Source organism: Phoca vitulina, unplaced genomic scaffold (genome assembly GCF_004348235.1).
Source record: "Phoca vitulina isolate PV1807 unplaced genomic scaffold, GSC_HSeal_1.0 scaffold10, whole genome shotgun sequence".
Lineage (NCBI taxonomy): Eukaryota > Metazoa > Chordata > Mammalia > Carnivora > Phocidae > Phoca > Phoca vitulina.
Genome location: NW_022589713.1, coordinates 25687613 through 25708274, shown reverse-complemented (window position 1 = coordinate 25708274; position 20662 = coordinate 25687613). Strand labels below are relative to the sequence as shown.

The window sequence follows — 20662 nt, the reverse complement described above, 5'->3', positions numbered from 1 at the left end:
AAGTTTTTCTACAAATGGTTGGCATTCAACGGGGTAGTAAATTTCTAAAATTTTTGCTTTGTTTATATGTTTCTGGGTTTGTAGGCCCTGAGTATGCAGATGTCGTGTTTCTGGTGGACAGCTCTGATCACCTGGGAACTAAGTCCTTCCCTCTTGTGAAAGCATTCATCAACAAAATGATCAGCAGTCTGCACATAGAGGCCCACAAGTACCGCGTGGCCCTGGGCCAGTACAGCGACCAGCTCCACAGTGAGTTCCAGCTGAGCACCTTCAAGAGCAGGAACCCCATGCTGAACCACCTCAAGAAGAACTTCAGCTTCATTGGCGGCTCCCTGAGGATCGGCAATGCTCTCCGGGAGGCCCACAGGACCTACTTCTCTGCAGCGGCCAGCGGGAGGGACAGGAAGCAGTTTCCCCCGATTCTGGTGGTCCTGGCTTCCGCGGAGTCTAAGGATAACATAGAAGAGGCCTCCAAGGCCCTGCGGGAAGACGGGGTGAGGATCGTCTCTGTGGGGCTGCAGGATGCTTCTGAGGAGGAGCTGAAGGCCATGGCCACTGCTCAGTTCCATATCAAGCTCCGGTCGGTCAGGGACCTTGGCGCGTTTTCCCAAAACATGACACAGATCATCAAGGACGCCACCCAGTACAGGGATGGAGCGACCGATGATATTCTTGTAGAAGGTGGGTTTAGGGCACATGTATAGGAATGATGATTAAATGCTTTTGAAAAATCAGTATGGGAAGAGGATTGAAACTATGAACACCCCTTTCCCCAAAAGCCAGGCTGCATTTTCAGATGTTAAATATTCATACGTTCAAGGGGACCCAATGATTGTGGCCATTGTAAATCCAGTGAACCCACAAGTCTTGGCTTTCTGTGTCTCACGTTGCATGTCATCGACACATCTTAAAATTCAGGGACACCTCCCTAACACCCAGCTTATCTCAGAGCTTTTGGCCTCCCTGGGCTTTTGGTGCTATGTAGTTTTATTACTGGCTCATTTAAAAGGTAAATTTGTTCCTAAAGAAATCCTTGCCGGCTGAAACCACATAATGCAATCACAGAATGTTAGGGCTAGAAACAACTTCAGGTAGACCAAACCCCTGCTTCTACAGAGAGAAGCTTGCAGGGATCCTTCGACATGACATGGCCTGGCCCCAGGCCAGGCTGCCATTTGAAATTGGGTAGATCAGGCCCCTGTATTCCCCAGGCCCTCATAGCTACAGCCCCATACTGCCTCCCTTCTGCTGCTCAGCTTCCCTGGGTTCTCTTCCACCTCCAACCTGCTGTCCGGCTCTGTCCTCTTGTATTAATAAGAATGGCCAGGTGTTTATGAACATCATTCAGGTGAGGGGCAGGAGAGAGCCAGTGAAAAACAATTTCCTCAAACTGTACAAGTATAAATAACGTAGGAAACTCACATTATTGCCAGTTAAATACATTTGAACGAGACAGTATAATTGTCTAATTGATAATGGAGAATGCTTTTCTTGTTCATTCTAGGAAAATATCAAACCTCTTTCCCAAATAAAATAATGGAAAGTGCAATTGCTAGTCCATTACCATAACTTAATATTTGGACTCTACCTACTGATTTTAATGACATTTTAATTATCACAGTAGCAGCTGTTCACTGAGTGACTTTTAGTACTGGACCCCATGCTAAGCACATTATCACATGTAATCCCCATAACAATTTCATGAGATAAATACTGTTTTTACAGATAAGGAAATTAAAGCTGGGAGTTGAGCTAAGGTCTAGTATTTGAATCTAGGACCTTGTGATCTCAGCTTCATGATCATTTTGTGCATGGCCTTCTTTCTTTAAGTGTGTAACCAGGTTCTGGTAGTTGTTCTCCGTGCCTTGTAACGCTGAGCAGAGATGCCGAACCTCCAGCTAAAATTGTGCTTGTTCATTCCTTGTCCACACAGTTTGCCAAGGCCCGTCTGTGGCTGATGTGGTGTTCCTGCTGGATGTGTCTGTCAATGGCAGCCAGGAGAACTTTGAATATCTTAAGGAATTCCTGGAAGAGAGTGTATCTGCTCTTGACATAAAGGAAAACTGCATGAGGGTTGGCCTCGTGACCTACAGCAATGAGACGAAGGTGATAAATTCACTCAGCAGGGGCTTAAATAAGTCAGAGGTTCTCCAGAATATACAGAACCTCTCTCCCCGGGCTGGGAAGGCTTACACAGGAGCTGCCATCAGAAAGATCCGGAAGGAAGTGTTCAGTGCACGCAATGGCAGTCGGAAGAATCAGGGGGTGCCCCAGATTGCCGTGCTGGTGACCCACAGACCCTCAGAGGATAACGTGACCAAGGCAGCCGTGAACCTCCGGCGCGAGGGCGTGACCATTTTCACCATGGGCATCGAGGGGGCCAGCGAGAGCCAGCTAGAAAAGATCGCCTCTCACCCCGCCGAGCAGCACGTGTCCAAACTGAAAACCTTCTCCGACCTGGCCGCTCACAACCAGACGTTTTTGAAGAAGCTCCGGAACCAGATAACGCACACAGTCTCTGTTTTTTCAGAGCGCACTGAAACTCTCAAATCCGGTAAAGTCCTTAGCTGAGAGAAGGATGATTCAGAGCCTTTTCTTGTCTCCTGTCTCTCAGGTAGCCTATGTAGAGAAGGGGTTGGCAGGGGATGCTGTGGATAGGGAGAATAAGTTCCTGATTCCCTACCTTTGCTTGCTCATAGGAAGTGTAAACTGGGAGAGAATGAAAGCCATTGAGGTGCTGGAATGGAGAGGAGGGATTTCCCTTTTTACTTGCTCTTCTGTGCAGCTTTACCAGGATTCTTCATGACTTCTAAACACCCCAGAGCACCATCCTTTGTTATTTTTCTGCCTTTTACTTTTTCCTTTTTCTCCTTTGCCTCTCGTGTTCCCCTGCTCTTGCCTTTACTTCTTTTTTTTTCTTTCTGAACTTTTCCCTCCTTTCCTCCCACTATCCTCAAATTCCAACTTGAAGAAGAAACCGGAAGAATGATTTGGTTTGAGGACCGAGTGATTTGTTGTGAAGTGCTATTCTGCTATCTGTGAGTTTGGAGAGACGGAGAGTGATGCATTTTAAATATTTCATATATACACATGCATACTATATAATTTATGTGTGCATATATATGTATACATTCATCAACAAATATTTCTAGCATGTTTACTATAAAAGTGTCCTTGTTCTATGCAAATAATGCCATTGACAATACCCCTAGGTTTGTGAATTGGCTAGGAGTAGATGAGGAGTAGTTTTGTTCAAGTTTTCAAAAAAGAAAGCTCCTCTGTCCACAATATCCTGTTAAATACCTTCTGTTCCCCAGCATACCGCTTGCCTGTTTGCCAAGCAGTTATTCACTAATGAGGAAAGTAACTTGTAAAAATCATCTTCAAGTTTTCTTTCTAATATTGTATCCAGATTTGCTCTGATTCATGACAGAGAACTATCCAAATAGTCTTAAACTGTCAGAAGCAATTCATTTGGCCCCAGTGATGCTAAGATTTCCCTACATTAGGCTAGCAGAGTATCTTTTACGCCTAGAAGCTATTTTCCATTTTTCTGTCTGAAGACGCTTGCATTGTTCTACTTCCCATCTCTTCCCATTCGTTCTTCACACTTGCCTCAGGGCCACAGCCAACTTTCTGGTTCCATTTTAGGTTGTGTGGATACTGAAGAAGCAGACATTTATCTGCTCATTGATGGCTCTGGAAGCACCCAGGCCACAGACTTCCACGAAATGAAGACCTTCCTGTCAGAGGTGGTAGGGATGTTCAACATCGCTCCCCAAAAGGTGCGGGTTGGGGCTGTCCAGTATGCTGACAGCTGGGACTTGGAATTTGAGATCAATAAATACACTAACAAGCACGACTTGGGAAAGGCCATCGAGAACATCCGGCAGATGGGTGGGAACACAAACACGGGGGCAGCCCTGAATTTCACACTAGGGCTCTTGCAAAAAGCGAAGAAGCAGCGAGGAAACCGAGTGCCTTGTCATCTTGTTGTCCTGACGAATGGCATGTCCAAGGATAGCATCTTGGAGCCTTCGAACAGACTGAGAGAAGAGCTCATTCATGTTTATGCCATCGGGGTCAAGGAGGCCAACCAAACACAGCTGCGAGAAATTGCAGGCGAGGAGAAGAGGGTATACTACGTGCATGACTTCGACGCTTTGAAAGACATAAGAAACCAAGTTGTTCAAGAAATCTGTGCTGAAGAAGGTAGGGGACATGGTGGTTTTACCTTTTGACTTCAGCTCATAAATTACCTCCCTGCAGTATGACATCCCAGGTTTAGAGAAACAGCATAAATTTCCAAGTCAAGGTTTGTTGACTTGTGTAGCTGTGTTTGTTCTCCAGAGCAAAACTAGGAGCCCATTATAGTGTTGTTCTAATTAATATCTGAAGCATAAGAAAGATGCTTGAAGGAGTTCTCCCTAGTAAATATTGATTAGCCTCTTCCCACAAATCCCTGCTAGGATAGACTTATAATTAGACACTGCAAATGATTTCTGATTTTGAAGGAGTACCTCAGGTTATTTAAATTGCTTTTTAATAAAACTTTTATGAAACCTTTTAGAACTGTATCAGTAGTCTTCAACGAGGGGTGATTTTGGCCCCCTTGGGGAATACCTGCAATGTCTAGAGAAATTTTTGGTTGTCATAACTGAGTGAGTGTTCTGGCATCTAACAGGTAGGGGTCGGGATACTGCTAAATGTCCATGCATTATAGGATACTGTAGGACTGCCCTCCACAATAAAAAGTATCCAGCCCAAATTGTCAATAGTGCTGAAGATATCCTGAATTATATATTAATAACAAATAACAGAGTAGTCTCACTTTTATTGCCTCTCAGTGCTTTATTTACTTGCTAGCAATGCTTACCAAGCTCACACTTAACTTCAATATAGAATTATTTGTGTTTTGGATTTTCTTGTTTACCATTAATCTTTTTACCCGAAGCCACCTTGAATAAACTTCTTGCCTTCTCCCATACAGCCTGCAAAGAGATGAAAGCGGACATCATGTTTCTGGTGGACAGTTCTGGCAGTATAGGACTTGAAAATTTCATCAAAATGAAAACATTTATGAAAAACCTGGTGAGCAAATCTCAGATTGGGGCAGATCGGGTACAATTCGGTGTAGTCCAGTTCAGCGACATCAATAAGGAGGAATTTCAGCTCAACAGATATATGTCCCAAAATGACATTTCAGATGCAATAGACCGGATGACTCACATTGGAGAAACCACCTTGACTGGTAGTGCCCTGACCTTTGTGTCTCAGTACTTCAGCCCTGCCAAGGGGGCCCGGCCCAATGTCAGAAAGTTTCTCATCCTTATCACTGACGGTGAAGCTCAGGACATAGTCAAGGACCCAGCAGTAGCACTTCGACAAGAAGGCATAATTATCTACTCTGTGGGGGTGTTTGGTTCCAATGTCACCCAGCTCGAGGAAATCAGCGGGAGGCCAGAGATGGTTTTTTATGTTGAGAATTTTGATATCCTGCAGCACATTGAAGATGATCTTGTTTTTGGAATATGCAGCCCCCGTGAAGGTAGGTGTCCTGCACTAGTGGGATTATCCAAACATACGTTTAATAGAATACTATTTGAACATTGCAAACTTTTTGCTTAATTGAAATGTTCATCCTAGTAGATTTTGACCTACATATTAAAAAATGCTCCTTTCCTCAACAGAACTGTTGAATTAATACAGAACAATTTTGGTCCGCCTAGACTGTTTCCCGTTTGTAGGCAGAGAGCACTAAGGCGATATCTTAGGTCTGGTTCCCTGGAAGCAGAAGCTGAGTCAGGGGTTCTTGTGGAAGTGATTTATTGAAGAGGCATTTTCAGAAGGGGAGTAAGGAATGCAGGATGGGGCACGTGTAGAACCTAAGCAAGGAGGTGGTCTCAGCTAGAGTATAGCTTCAGCCCAAACCCATGGGGAACTCTAGAGCATGAATTATACCACAGAGTCTATCTACCTGGAGGCAAGGGGCCAGCCTCCTATAACCTGTGTCCTTGGGCTCCATGTGAGGCAAGCAGTACAAGAGCATAACCTCCCGAGCAAGGTGGCTCCCCTTTGACCTAACGTCCAATGTAGATGTTTGTTTATTTTTACAGTATTTGAAAACCAATACTTCTATAAACCGAGATAATGTTGGTAAAAACACTGTGATTTAAAAGAAGAATATAGTATGGGAACTTGAACCATGGATGCCTCAAAGGAAGTAAATAGTATAGTCCCCATCCTCCTTCCATGAAACTGCAGAGTCATGCAAGTGACAAAACAAGTTCAGCAAATGTAAGGGACTGATTTACACTGTGATCCATGGGGCTTGATGACAGAGGCATTTTGAAAAATCTCTATGAAGTAGATGGATCTTAACGGAGTTTTGAGGAAAGAGAGGAACGGTGTTTTTCAAATAACAGTTCTGTTCAATTTCCACTGGAAGGTTCGGCGATTGTGGGTAGTCTGTGCTCTGTGGAAAATATACCTGGATTGTATTTCCTGATAATTCTACGCAGAACAAATCTGAACTCTTCGAAGTGTGCCAACGCTGAGAAATCTACCCCCACCCCCCCAGTCCCTTGGGTAATCCAGGCAGGCTCCTCAGGGTAGCCAAAAGCCAGAGAGACGTAGTGTCTTCTTTTTTAGAACCAGCCTTTCTTGAGAATTTGGTTTATGGCTATGTACAACGTGGCCTCTAGTCAGTGGGGTAATTACATTGGCTCTAGAGTTTTCAACAGCCCTGCCACATAGCAAGCAGGTGGCTGGCAGAGGAAGGAAATAGGATGAGCCTCTAGGGAAGATGGCTACTCTGTTGCCATTCCATTTCTCCAGAACTGGTGAGTTAATATTTGGAACATACCTTTCCAAGGCCTATAGAGAGACTGTGCTACGTAAGGACTAAATCATTAACCAACTGACCTTTCACTTCTCCAGAATGAATGAGTTGGAATTTGGAACTCTGCACCTTTAGATAGAATATGTTACACACACATGGATTAAGTATTTATGGGGTCTTTCCTGCTTTACTTTTCCATGTCATTGACCCAAAGTTTGAAAAGTTAACAGGTGTGTCATGCTAGGACCACTGAGTTAGGCCAAGTGTGAATTGGGCTTATTTCTATGATGAGGCCCAACAATGAAAATAGATAACGTTCAGGAAAGTTAAAAAGGGAGAAAATGTAACCTTGAAGAATTACCTATCATAAAACTGGGAAAAATATACAGTGTTGCCAAATTCATTTTCATGTGGTCATTTCCCGAAGGTTTATTTTAAGAATAAAATCTCCTCCCTGGGCTTAAAAAAAAAAAAAAAAAAAAGAATTTGTGTACACGAAAGCACATATTGAAGAAACTATTTATACAGGACAATTTCTACAGAATTCTATTTTTTCCTTTTTAGTCCAAAGCATTTGAAGTGTTTATTCCTATGATCCTTGACTATTGCCCCCCTCATACCCCCTACAGTAGGCTTCATGTCTGCCTTGTCCTAAAAGCTTACCTTACTATTTCTACATACTGGCAGCACAAACTATGTGTATTGTCTGTTACCCAGGGAATGGACATTCTAATGTACAGCTTGATCCCATGCAGACGAGACTCTGGTAATTAAAAAAACAGGTGTGGGAAGAAGAGTCTCCCATGATGTCTAAAGCTAATCTCATGTGGTTTTCCTTTTTCCTCCTCTTTTAGAATGCAAGAGGATAGAAGTTTTGGATGTTGTGTTTGTAATTGACAGCTCTGGAAGCATTGACCATGATGAATATAATATCATGAAAGACTTTATGGTTGACTTGGTGAAAAAAGCTGATGTTGGCAAGAATCAGGTCCGGTTTGGGGCTCTGAAGTATGCTGATGACCCAGAGGTGCTGTTTTATCTGGGTGACCTTGGCACAAAATGGGAGGTGATTTCAGTGCTTCAGAAGGACCAGCCCATGGGGGGCAATACTTACACCGCTGAGGCCTTAGGCTTCTCAGACCACATGTTCACTGAAGCCCGGGGCAGCCGTCTGCACAAAGGGGTCCCCCAAGTCCTCATTGTGATCACCGATGGGGAATCCCACGATGCTGATAAGCTCAATGCCACAGCCAAGGCCTTGAGGGACAAAGGCATTCTTGTCCTGGCCGTGGGGATTGCTGGTGCTAATCCCGTGGAGCTGCTAGCCATGGCAGGATCGAGTGACAAATACTTCTTTGTGGAGACGTTTGGAGGCCTGAAGGGGATATTTTCAGATGTGTCAGCCAGTGTATGTAACTCTTCAAAAGTAGGTAAGATTTGTCAGTTAAATTTTTCTTGATTATCAGCAGAGGTCCAAGTTAGGGAGAAACCAAAAGCAATAGCCCTTTAGAGCAAGTTCTCCAGAGAGGAGAGTAGGAGCACCAATCGTCCTACAACTTCCCATTGTTATAGAATCTTAGGGTTGGAAGGATCTCAAGGACATTTCATTTGGCCTCCTCCCCAAAGAGGAATACCTCCTACAACTTTCCTGCTCATTGCCTAAACTCTTCTAATCATGGGGAATTCACCATTTTTGAGCAGGCTTTGTTTCTCAGAACACAAAGTTGTTTACACATCCTTTCCATCCACTGGTTCTTCGTCCCACTTCTCACACAAGAAATCCAATTCCACCTCTTCCTAAGAACCAGCAGTCATTGCCTGAAGTCCTCTCTCCTGCAGGCTGGAAGATCCCAGTCCCTTTGCCTATTAACAGCAGAAGCTTGTTTAAAACACAGAGCCTGATATTAAACACACTATTCCAGACTCCGATGTTTCTAGAGCAGAGCACAGTGGACTTCCTTTGCCCCATGTTTCTAGTTCAGCAGCTAGAGATTACATTGCCACATTTATGTATGTATGTGGTCATTCATTCATTTATTCAGCTGCCACTCTACACCTTTGTTTTAAAGGGACACTATGGTCTATTAAAAAAAATTCCTGGGGTGCCTGGGTGACTTAGTCAGTTAAGTGTCTGCCTTTGGCTCGGGTCATGATCCCAGGGTCCTGGGATGGAACCCTGCATCTGGCTCTCTGCTCAGCAGGGAGTCTGCTTCTCCCTCTCCCTCTCCTGCCGCTCCCCCTGCCTGTGCTCTCGGACTCTGTCAAGTAAATAAATCTTTTTTAAGAAAATTCCTTAGTGGGCGCCTGGGTGGCTCAGTTGGTTAAGCAACTGCCTTCGGCTCAGGTCATGATCCTGGAGTCCCGGGATCGAGTCCCGCATCGGGCTCCCTGCTTGGCAGGGAGTCTGCTTCTCCCTCTGACCCTCCTCCCTCTCATGCTCTCTGTCTCTCATTCTCTCTCTCTCAAATAAATAAATAAAATCTTAAAAAAAAAAAAAAAAAAGAAAATTCCTTAGTATTTTTTATTTAGGTGTGTTTTACTAAAATAACTAAGTATTATTAGATGAATTGCTATTAATCCAGGATTCCAACATCTTGGGTATAGTTCCTTTTAAAAATTATTTAACTTTTCTGGCTTTCATATGTCTTGCCTCCTTAGAAGACAGCTCCTACCTTTTTCTTTCATAAAACTAATGAAATCTGTTTGGGTCTCACTGAAAACTGGGACATCTCTTAGCTTCTGTTGGCCTGTGTCTAAAATTCGATCTGTCCTTTTTAAGCCTACTGCAGAAGTTGACCTTGAATTTTTGTATTGAAAGTTCTCCCTTGGGTGTGTTAGGAAAAAAAAAAGTGCTTTATTTCCCTTATTTGAAACTGAAACAGGAATTTAATGAGTTAACTGATTTACCATATTTCTCTTTATCTCTTCCTTGCTTATCTTGACTGCAGGAATCTCTGATACCTTTAATCTTAGGCTGACAAGAATTAATTAAGCCAATGGTGAGATCTCTGGGGGAATTCAAGGAAATGATAATGTTTACCAGAACACACATGAGCATGTGCCAAGCATAACTCATTCATTGGCAGTCGTCTTTCTTATTCTTTTTGTTTTGTATTTGTTGTATTAATACCAAGGAAGCATCTCTAAACTATATTGCATTGCCCAAAAATATTTTTCTCAAGTATATGTTTTTGCCTATATGCACCAGCAAGGGAGCTGAAAGAGAGGAAAACAGACAAGATATAGGCTGGAAGGCATGATTTTAAAACCTCAGTTCGCCCTAATAATAATCAGGAAAGTATTGCTTGGCAAAACTAGCCAGGGAGGCCAAGTGAATCATACAGACCATCTGTCTTTTTGTTTGAGTCCCTAAGTGGATGTGTGCTATTTTGTTTTCTCTTGCTGTGCTACCACTATCACTGGGCTTTCTGGAAGGGTTAAGGCTACACTGCAGGTAAGAATGAGTTTTCTGTGGCACCACCCCCATTTCTCTGGCATCTTTGAAAAGAAAATGGTGTAAGACCAAATGAACCATGAGAGACTATGGACTCTGAGAAACAAACTGAGGGTTCTAGAGGGGAGGGGGGTAGGGGGATGGGTTAGCCTGGTGATGGGTATCAAGGAGGGCACGTACTGCATGGAGCACTGGGTGTTATACGCAAACAAGGAATCATGGAACATGTATGGTGACTAACATAATAAAATAAAATTTAAAAAATTAAAAAAAAAAACCAAATGGAAATCCCAAGAGAGACCTAAAGGGATGTGTGAGCTGTTTGTGCCTTTATGAACTGATTGTTTTTATTTCCTCTCAATTAATGTGACCACTGGATGGCATATGATAAGAAACCGTCTTCAGAAATATCATTTCTATATAGCTACAAACACATAATCTGCACTTGCCAAGTTAAAGAAAAAATAACCTGATTTTTGTTGTTGTTATTCCCTTTCCTCTTCTTTGTAGATTGTGAAATTGAAAAAGTAGATCTTGTTTTCCTCATGGATGGTTCAAATAGCATTCATCCAGATGACTTCAAGAAGATGAAGGAATTCCTGGCATCTGTTGTTCAAGACTTTGATGTCAGTGTCAACAGAGTACATATAGGTGCTGCTCAGTTTAGCCATACCTATCGGCCAGAATTTCCACTGGGTACTTTCATAGGCAAAGAGGAGATATCATTTCAGATTGAAAACATCCAGCAGATCTTTGGATACACACACATTGGCGCTGCACTCCGACACGTGGGGCATTACTTCCAGCCAGACATGGGCAGCCGGATAAATGCAGGTACCGCGCAGGTGTTGCTGGTCCTCACAGATGGCCAGTCCCAAGATGAGGTGGCCCAGGCTGCTGAAGACCTGAGACACAAAGGTATTGACATTTACTCTGTGGGCATTGGGGACGTGGATGATCAGCAGCTCATTCAGATCACCGGGACTGCAGATAAAAAGCTAACAGTTCATAACTTTGATGAACTGACAAAGGTCAAAAAAAGGATCGTTCGCAACATCTGTACCTCGGGGGGTGAGAGCAGTAAGTATTTAATGTGCCCTTCATATTTTTTCCTTCCCTGTCTTTGCTGACATTCTCCTCAATCTCTGTTTACATCCCCAGGGGCTGGTAGGAGAATTTAGATTTGTGCCTCTAGATTTCAGATTGAACTTTTCACAGTCATTAAGTATTTCTTTGTGACTTGTGGACTGAAAAACAGGACATCTGAGAGCCTTTTGTCTCACACACCACACCCCCATCCCCCCGCTCCGGAGCCCATACCCTTTGCAAATGGGAATGCTGTGGCATGAGGAAAAGGTCATTGTTTACAATCTCATTGGTTTCAGAGGTTGGAGACCCTGTCTCAAAGAAGTAAACAATTTGACAGGTTTTGGTTGCCTGGCAATAAGGCCTTCAGGCTGCCAAGTGCTGTGGTACAGGTGTATAAAGGACGAAGAGCCTTGAAGATTTAGATCTTTATTATGAAACTTTTTACTGCAGAAGTTAGTAAATACCTTCTTAAAAGTTAGTCTATTTTGACATTTTCCAACAGATGGAAGGAAAGATCTTGAAAGAAGGATGATTTTTTTCCTATTTTTGTAGATGTGCCCAGTGGGTTGGCTGTGGTTCTGTGTAACTATCTACGGTAAACAGAAACTCTAGATTTTCACCAGGACAAGGAAAGCTATCTGGTTGCTAGGAGGCAGCTCTGGAGACAGACAGCCTGGCTACCAAGCCTTGTTCGATGGCCATTTTTTTCTTGGACAAGTTGCTTAACTTTTCTGTTTAATTTTCTCATCTATAAAATGTGAGCAATAGCAGCACCTAGTTCAAAGATCATTGTCAAGATTAAATGAGAAAATGTGCATTTAAACTTTATAATTACATCCCAGGTGTCATGCTTACTCAATGTAAAGTCACTTCATTTTTGTCTACCACTGATCCATTAAATTTATTCATGGGGGCCAGCTCTTCCTTTGACTCTAGTCACTTTCAGGAAATAAGTGAACATTTTCTTGGTGATTAATATGTCTATCAAAAGGTAACCATTAAAACTAAAAACTTCATTCAAGGTTACTCCACTTTCCCAGCCTCCCACAGGCTACTCACCGGCCATGACAGAGGAGGTCTCACGTGGTTGGCATTTTACCCATTGTTGCCCACCTTTCACTTCTACCCCCTTCTCCTAGGTCCTGCCCTCTTGTTGCTAGCCATGGTTCCAGAATGGGTTGGGGAAGGGAGAAGAGCTAAAGAAGTACAGAAAATTTCTTACTTGATGATGCTTGGCAAGAATTGGTTTTCTGTGACAATAGCCCATATCTAAATCTGGATCCACTCATGGGTCTTCCAAAGACTTTCCCTCTTGCCCTCCACATTTGGCAGGGCATCTCTCAACCATAGTTCCTTTGAGAAAGGTAAACATGTCTCAATTCCAGATGTTCCCTTATGCCTTCCTCAGCCTCTCGGCATCTGGTGATGCCCTCAGCTTTATTCTGCTGCCATCTCTTTGGTCCTCCAGTTAGCCGCCTTGGACAGGATCTCAAAGGAGTCCACAATAGCTCCTTCTTACATGTAGGCATATCAGCTCCATGGGAAACAATTACATATCAGTTGCCCCAATAAATACTAGAAGTTACAGCCCCTCAGTGTGGTCACCTCTCCTTTGCAGAGAGAGCAGTGTGTCATCCTGTGGCTCATTCTTTAGAATTTCTAGGCTTGTCTCATCTCTGAGTTCTCTCTTAGACCTCCTCTTACGTGACTTAGAGGAAATTACCTCCTTTCCTTCTATATGTGTGTGTGTGTGTGTGCGGGTAGTGAGACACCTCCCAACACATCAACAGTTCTCTCCCCCAAAACGCTCTTCTAAACTCTAAGCTCAAACCTTTATAAGACCTGGTGTACAGCTAAAGGTTAGGAGTCCCATCATTGATTAGGGACTACTGTCTTCAGAAATCCTGCTTCATGATATCCTCATACTTTGGAATGTCTGGTGACCTCAGCCAAAACTTCCACATTAATTTCCTGTTTCAAATGAAATAGCCATTTCCAATTATTAGGCAGAAAATTATCTTGGAATCATTTGTCTCTTCTAGAGAGAGTGAAAGAAAATCATGTGGAAAGTGAAAACCAGGAGTATGCACTCCCACGTAGTAAGTTATCTTTAAAGGAAATAGTCATGAATGTAAAAATAAATAAATAAAAGTACTCTATATTAAGATAAACTTGAAGTCATTACTGCAGCAAACAAGAATGTGAGACCTTTGTAGCCGAGCTACGGGCTGAGGACTGAAGAGGCTGGAATGAACAGTGAGAAAGCTCCAAAGGCATGTGCAGATATACTAGAGAATACCAGTTCTTCTTAAACTACAACCCCCACCCCCTGAGTCCAGGAAATTCAACAATAGTTTGGTATGACTCAAAGCAAATCAGACTTAGAGCCTAAACGTCTAGCTTTGCTTCTTATTAAAATAGGTATAACTTTGGAGAAGTATCTTGTAATGATCTCTTAAATACACAAATACATGGAGTCATGGGGTTAGTTCACAGAAGGACAATTTACCAAGAGTTCCTTGGTTTAGGAACGTTAATATTTTTGCAACAGTTCAGAGCTATATTCGAATTTAATGTCTTAGCAGACAACAAATTCTCTTAAGCAACTAAACTCCAAACTCTGTTTTCTTACCTTCATTCATGTTTATTTTCCTGATTTTTCTTTGAGCCTGGCTATTCTGATCACCTAGAGGAGATTATCAGGCAGTGTTCAGGATATAGAAATGCTACCTTTTTCGTTGAGCCATGATTAGGTAGCAAAAGAATCAATGGTACCTCTTATCATTTGCATCATCATGGATAGATGTATCAAAAAGGAGAGTTAAGTGAGAGGCTAGTCTGGGGGAGGATTTGATTCAGGATTTGATTCAAGGAATGTGAGAAATGTAAGGACAAAAATAGATGGTCATTTCCAACTTTCCTTGACAAGGATCTCTTAGGTTTCTGTCTTAATTGGGTTCTCTAGAAAACGGAGCTCAAAGCAAAGCTTATATGCTAATACTTTAGGTGCTAATACTTTGAGAGTGCAATCACAGGGAAGCAAGAGTGAGTGTAAGGGAAGTGATACAGGAAAGGAGAAAAAAATAAATACAAGATGGTATATTACTAAGCTTGCTACAGCTTCTTGAGAAAGCAAAATTGGTGCATCATTCATGTAGAATATCACTAAGGAAGTGTGTGGAACCACCACATAGATGGGTCCTTTTGGGGGAATAAAGAAGGGGATCTATCTGCCAGTTTCCTCCCAGCTACTGCCTCTCATCGATCGGAGTTTACCCTCATGGAGAGTTAATTCTCCTACCCTACCTGGTTGTGTTATCAGCGCTTTGGGGAAACCAGACATGGGACCCACAGTGAATTATATCTGTGACTGGAAGTGGTAGAAGGAGCCAGAATTCCCATGAATTCAGTTGGGTTGGACATGGGAACCAGAGTCATCCTGGCCCTCCTGCCCTGAGGATGATGGAGGCCATGACAAAGCCTGGTTTCCACCCCCTGCACACTTTTGGGAGACCAGATGATGGTGGCAGCTGAGGCTATCCAATGGGTAAATGTCCAAGTCCTGGATTGGGTGGAGAGGAGGTAGCAAATCTGAGAAATACATAAACTGGGTCTCTTACACTACCTATTTTCTAGATCATTCTTTTTTTCATCTAAGATACCCCTTCTTTCAAAAGCCCCAAACAAATTTCTCTCTTATCCCAACCAATAACTGCCAATAGCCCAACTTTCCCCTTTAAAGTATTTAAGAAATTTTTTCTAATCTTACTGATATATCCTACCTTCTTGACAGTATTTCTTAATTCTAAGAATCTGCCATCATCAACTCTAATTATGGACTTTGTAAGTCAGATAATTAAAATCCACTTTTAAGTCTGACAGGGAACTGTCAGACTACCTGTTTAGTCCAATCCACTCTGTTCTGTTGTTTTTTTATTTTGGACTATATAATCTCATTTTTATAAACAGGAAAATTAATGCCCAGAAAGGTTAAGAGACTTGCCAAAAGTTATCTAGCAGTAGCAGCGTCTTGGCCAGTCCATGACTAAAATTAAACATGGAGCCTTCCCACTTAAAGACCTCCCCCCATCCAGACTTCCACACTGTGGTTTGTGAGGACAAGTCGAACACTCAAAACACTAGTTTTGCTTCTCCTTGTTATCACCCTCCACAGCAGTGCTGTGGACTCCCTTCTCAAGTTGCACTGCGTTTATCGCCATTTTTCAATTCCCCCTCCTGCTATCCTAGGTTAATCCTTCATTATTTCTCTTGGAAATCCAGTGTTAGCCTTCTCCCCAGCTCACTTCCAAACCATCTTTGCCTCTTGTTAGCTCTGAAGGGCTCCTGATTTGAGGGCAGATGTCTCTGTAGAGTTGGTAAGACCCTTCCTTCCAAGAGAGCCCACTTGATTAATATGGCCTAGTCTAATTGTATTTAGACATGTGGCTGCCAACTCTGGATTTGTTCCTCACATTTATTCCTTTGATCACATTATTATGGAATAATTTGTCAATTTGAATTAGTTAAATAAACACAGGGAACTTATTTACTAATCCAGACAAAAAGTTAAAACACTAAATTTTTAGAGGGGACAGTTCCCAGGATCACTCAATGACATTTTGGCATTTCTGCCACTGTTCGTTTTTCAACAGTCTCAAGATTGAAATGATAGGATATTGATTCAAGAGGAATTTTGGAAAGGACATATTCTGATGCTTCCTTCTGACCAGTTTCTTTCTCCTCATCTCCCTTTCCAAATATCAGAGAAGAGATTTTTCTAAGAAAGTTCCTATGGCAAAATGAGAAATAAAGAAAAACTAAAGAAAACCCACCTTTCAGATGTTTTGATAACATTGATTTACCTGAAATGTCATGGTGAAAATTGATTATCAGATAAGGATTTATTTTCCCTCACCCAACTCTTTTCTCATTAAATGGGAATCAGGGTACAAGGGAGTGGTGAAAAAAATGAATCAAGCTACTGGCCCTTATTTTAAAATTGGAAAGTGACATTTTGATTTCAAAGACTTGCAAATGTGCAACTGACCAGTGTGTCTGGAGGTAGTATACGTGGGCATTTGTCCACACAACAGCTATCTGAAAAACTGCTTATCTGAACAAAGCAAACTAAAAATACATATTCTTCCTCCCACCTTCCCCTGCCTTTTCTTTTTTAACCAAGCAAGCTAGTTAAATTTGCTGGATTTGCTGAATTTGTATCCAACTGAATTTGCTGGAAAATTTGAAGTTTTTAGCCAACCTAAAAGTTCTGGAAAGAAGAGTGCATATGAACTATCATTTTATCCTCCTCTGATTATCTCCCTTTTAGGAGGCTCAGCTTAAATTATCAAGCCCCTTCTAGTTTCTCCAATGCTTAACATGTCCCTGGCCCTAATAAGGATAAAAGCAAAGCACTCTAAATGGGAAACCTCTCTAGGTATTTATCGAATCTCCAAATGGCAATGGCTTCAGCTTCCTGAGTGCCTGAGCCCTGAAGGGAATGCCATCTTTGACATAAACTAAGCAAGATGCCAAAGGATCTCTTGGAGTTTTTCTTTTTTCCTTTTTCTTTTCTGAGTGGATGTTAGAAGACAAAAAGAAGAATCAGAGATTGTTTTTAGAGAGATAAATCATCACAGTCATTCCTTTAGACAAGTCCCTTGTGATTTATTTTTTTCTAAATGACTATTCGAATATTTTTATACTTCCCTTGTAGTTATAATTTAATATTTGTCAAGTGACCTCAGTTGGTAAGTAGCATGGTATGAATTTCCTCTTTCAGACTATTAACACTTCCACATATAACTTTAGATACTTAAATGATTTTGCGTGGCTTTTTCAGTGGCCCCAATAAAGTCTTTCAGAATTTTGTTACAAAATCATCTAGATTTTATACCAGCTTAAAAAAATATTCTATACTTTTACCGGTTATAAAAGAATGATTCTAAGCTTCTTCCTTTATTCAGTCATGTTCTTCCTTGTTTTCCAACTTTTTAAATGGAATCAAAATAAGCATTTCAAATACCTTGATTCAGATATGGCAAACAAGCCAAATAAAGGTATTTGTTGATCTAATAAGATATACTTTTCCCTTGAACCCTAGATTGTTTTGTGGACATTGTGGTGGGACTTGACATCTCAACTCATGAAAATGGGCAGAATTTGCTTGAAGGTCAGTCTTGGATAGAAACCTACCTTCAAGACCTCTTACGTACCATCAGCTCCCTCAATGGGGTAAGCTGTGAGGTGGGCACAGAGACTCAAGTTAGCGTGGCTTTTCAAGTGACCAATGCCATGAAAAAATATTCACCCAAGTTTGAGATCTATAGTGAAAACATACTGAACAGCTTGAAGGATGTAACAGTTAAAGGACCATCTCTTCTCAACGCAAACCTCTTGAGTTCTCTATGGGATGCATTTCAGAATAAATCAGCTGCTCGAGGAAAGGTAAGCTGGTTTTACTTTATCTGCTGGTCTATGGTTGCGATGACATCCTTTTTACTCAATTTTCTTTTTGAATACTTTCCTAGGTGGTTCTCTTATTTTCAGATGGATTGGATGATGACATCGAAAAGCTTGAACAAAAATCTGATGAACTTAGAAAAGAAGGTATTGAGCATGGGGAAGAGTGGGAAAGGAGCGTTTACTGAGTTTATAACCTCAGAACTCAATTCTGGCTCTTAAGTTTTCAAGCACTCAAATAACCCTGAATTTGTCCACCAATATGCACTTGGGAGAGCAAATGAGCTCTCAGAACATTCTGGCATCTACTTTTTTTTTCTTACACTATGTATGTGAAACAGCACTGAATATTAAGTCCTACCCTTTCCCTCATAACACTGTATGTCTTCTTCCTAAGCTTTCCTGGAGAATATTCCTGTATCCCTTGGCCCACATTATCTAATATTGCTACTTCTTTAGGGTCTGCAGAAGTGAACAGTGTATTTTTCCTTGACCAAGGAATAGAAGAATTGGATTATTTTCTTTTGACACTGTTAAAGTTTCCAGAATCTCAGGCATTGTTGGACAAGTCTACTCATATTTTGGAGTTTTCTAATTAGTTCCTTCCTTCAGACCACAGATGGACCAACCATGGTGCTTAGGGGTTTTTAAAGCATTGGCACGGGGCTTTTTGCTTTAGGAACAAATGCCCAGTCTGACTTATTGTCAGTTCTTACAAAATATGGGTCAGTGGAAGAAAAATGAACCCACATGTTCTGGTTTGACTAAGAATAGAAATACTTTCCTGTAAATGGATGCTATTGGTGCCCCCTTTCCGAGTAGTTTCCCCCATCCTCCAGCTACTGTGACTGTTGGCTGCTAGAAACTCACAGGTTCTCCTTTCTCTGAAGAATTGCTGTCGACCAGTGGAAGCCATTCACCTGGAAGGTTACTCCCTACCCCACCCCTAGGCAGCAGGTAGAGTACACGGAATTGGACCTTACCTCAAAATGGCACCAGTTCTGTGGTATAATTTACGTTCCAGAGTTCCCCATGGGATCAGGCTGAAGCTAGTCTTCAGCTGAAACACTATCTTGCTCAGCTCCTTCCCCTGCCCTATCTTGCTTTCTTTACCCCTTCTTCAAAGAGTGCTTCCTCAATAAATTGTATGCATCCAAATCCCTTTCTCAGGCTCTGCTTCTAGAGAACCTGGCCTAAGACAGTTGCTTAGGTTGCTCCCAGGTTAGCTACTAGAAGCTAGGGGGATCTGTCCTTTCTGTTCTGTTCTCTCTCCTCAATCTTAAACAAATTGCAAAATTAGCTATATTTACAGCTGAAAAGTAAGACTTTTTATTTTGCCCTTTATTTGCTAAAGCTGCTTTCTTTTTACTCTTTCAAGTCTTGGACTTTTTTTTATGATCCACAGTGGAGATATTAATGAAGACTGAGAATAAGACCCTAGAGTGCTTAATTTGGGTGGGTAGGGTTTTGTTTTTTGGGGTTTTTTTTCTCTTAAATAATTTAAGCGTTTCTTTTGTGGTGAAAAAGATGTATCTTTTGCACACAACATAAGAGTTTTCTCCAGGAAGTTTCCCTCAGAACACCCAGATTTCTAAGACCAACCTTCTTTTTCCCAACTCCCAAGGAAAAACTATTAAATGAGTTTCAACTTCAGAAGCTAGATTTTTAATATCCTCAAAAATTCAAAATCTCTGAATGGGAGAGATGAAGGGATGATGGCCATAGTGTTTTTTGAAAAGTGTTAAATGGCTGTCAATATGGACAAGGAGTACCCCTAGCTCTGGCTTCCCATGTTTAAACATATATGATTTCAGTTGATGCTTGGCCCTATGATCCATTAGCCTAGGAGAGCCTCCCTAATTTGGGGCCAGGTATCTATATGTATAAACTGTGCACTCATCATGAGACAAGAGGAGACCTGGAGAAAAGGATACTCAATGGTGGATGTGGCTTTTTAACTAATCCACATGGATTGGGGTTTGAATTCATTTAGTTTCTTTAAATCTAGTGCTCTAGAGTCTTCTCGGTGATTCTTACATTCTTTCAATTTTTGAAATATTTTCTTCCTTAATTTATTTTTAGGAATTGTATTTAGGATCTTTTGACTTATTATTGGATGAGTCTGAAAGGAGCAGGATCAGAGTCCCCCATCCTGAGGAAAGCAGTTACAAATAATAGTTATATGCATTATTTGCTGCAGATCAACAATCCCATGGTTCTCATAACTCTTACATTTTTACATTTCTTGGAACTTACAAGAAAAATCAGATGTGAGATTTCCCCCCTTATAAATAGATCTATTAGCATGCCTTCTCTTGATCAGTAAACTCTTTTGATGAGCTTAGCATTCCTCACTGTCTATCCCAGCCCACTCCACCGTCCCTTTTCTTCTTGTCATTCTCATTCCTAGAAGAGTGACTAACACCTTGTTTATTTGAGACAAGCCAGAGATATCAACACTAAAATGAGGGAAGTCCTGGTAAATCAGAACAAGTTCGTCACCCTATTCTTTGGTGTTTCTTCATTTATTCCACTTCAGCCAACCTCTCTGTTTTCCTCTCCTAGAACTTGAGCCTCCCCAATATGTCCCTGAACTTTATTCTCCTCATTCTCTTCTTCCTCTCACCCAAAATCATTCATTCAGAATCATACAATACACTTAGAAAACATTCTTAACTCTCGGGTCTGTGAACATTTCCTTATTTTAGTCCATTGGCTTCCAAGTCCCATCTAAAGATGTCTTCACTCATCCATAATGAAATGAGGAAACTTATGCCAATAAAGCTAAGTTTATTCAATTTTAGGACTGCTGTTTA

General features: G+C 41.6%; 1 protein-coding gene across 1 annotated transcript in view; it reads left to right on the top strand.

The window, feature by feature from the left end:
* The window catches only part of LOC116635238 (collagen alpha-6(VI) chain), a 114691-nt gene that overhangs the window by 9061 nt on the left and 84968 nt on the right, over window positions 1-20662 (top strand). The window contains exons 5-12 of the mRNA XM_032409169.1: window positions 85-681; window positions 1934-2554; window positions 3652-4212; window positions 4991-5548; window positions 7696-8271; window positions 10806-11375; window positions 17488-17831; window positions 17915-17993. Coding sequence (XP_032265060.1) covers window positions 85-681; window positions 1934-2554; window positions 3652-4212; window positions 4991-5548; window positions 7696-8271; window positions 10806-11375; window positions 17488-17831; window positions 17915-17993 — 3906 coding nt within the window. The remainder of the gene's footprint in view (window positions 1-84; window positions 682-1933; window positions 2555-3651; window positions 4213-4990; window positions 5549-7695; window positions 8272-10805; window positions 11376-17487; window positions 17832-17914; window positions 17994-20662) is intronic.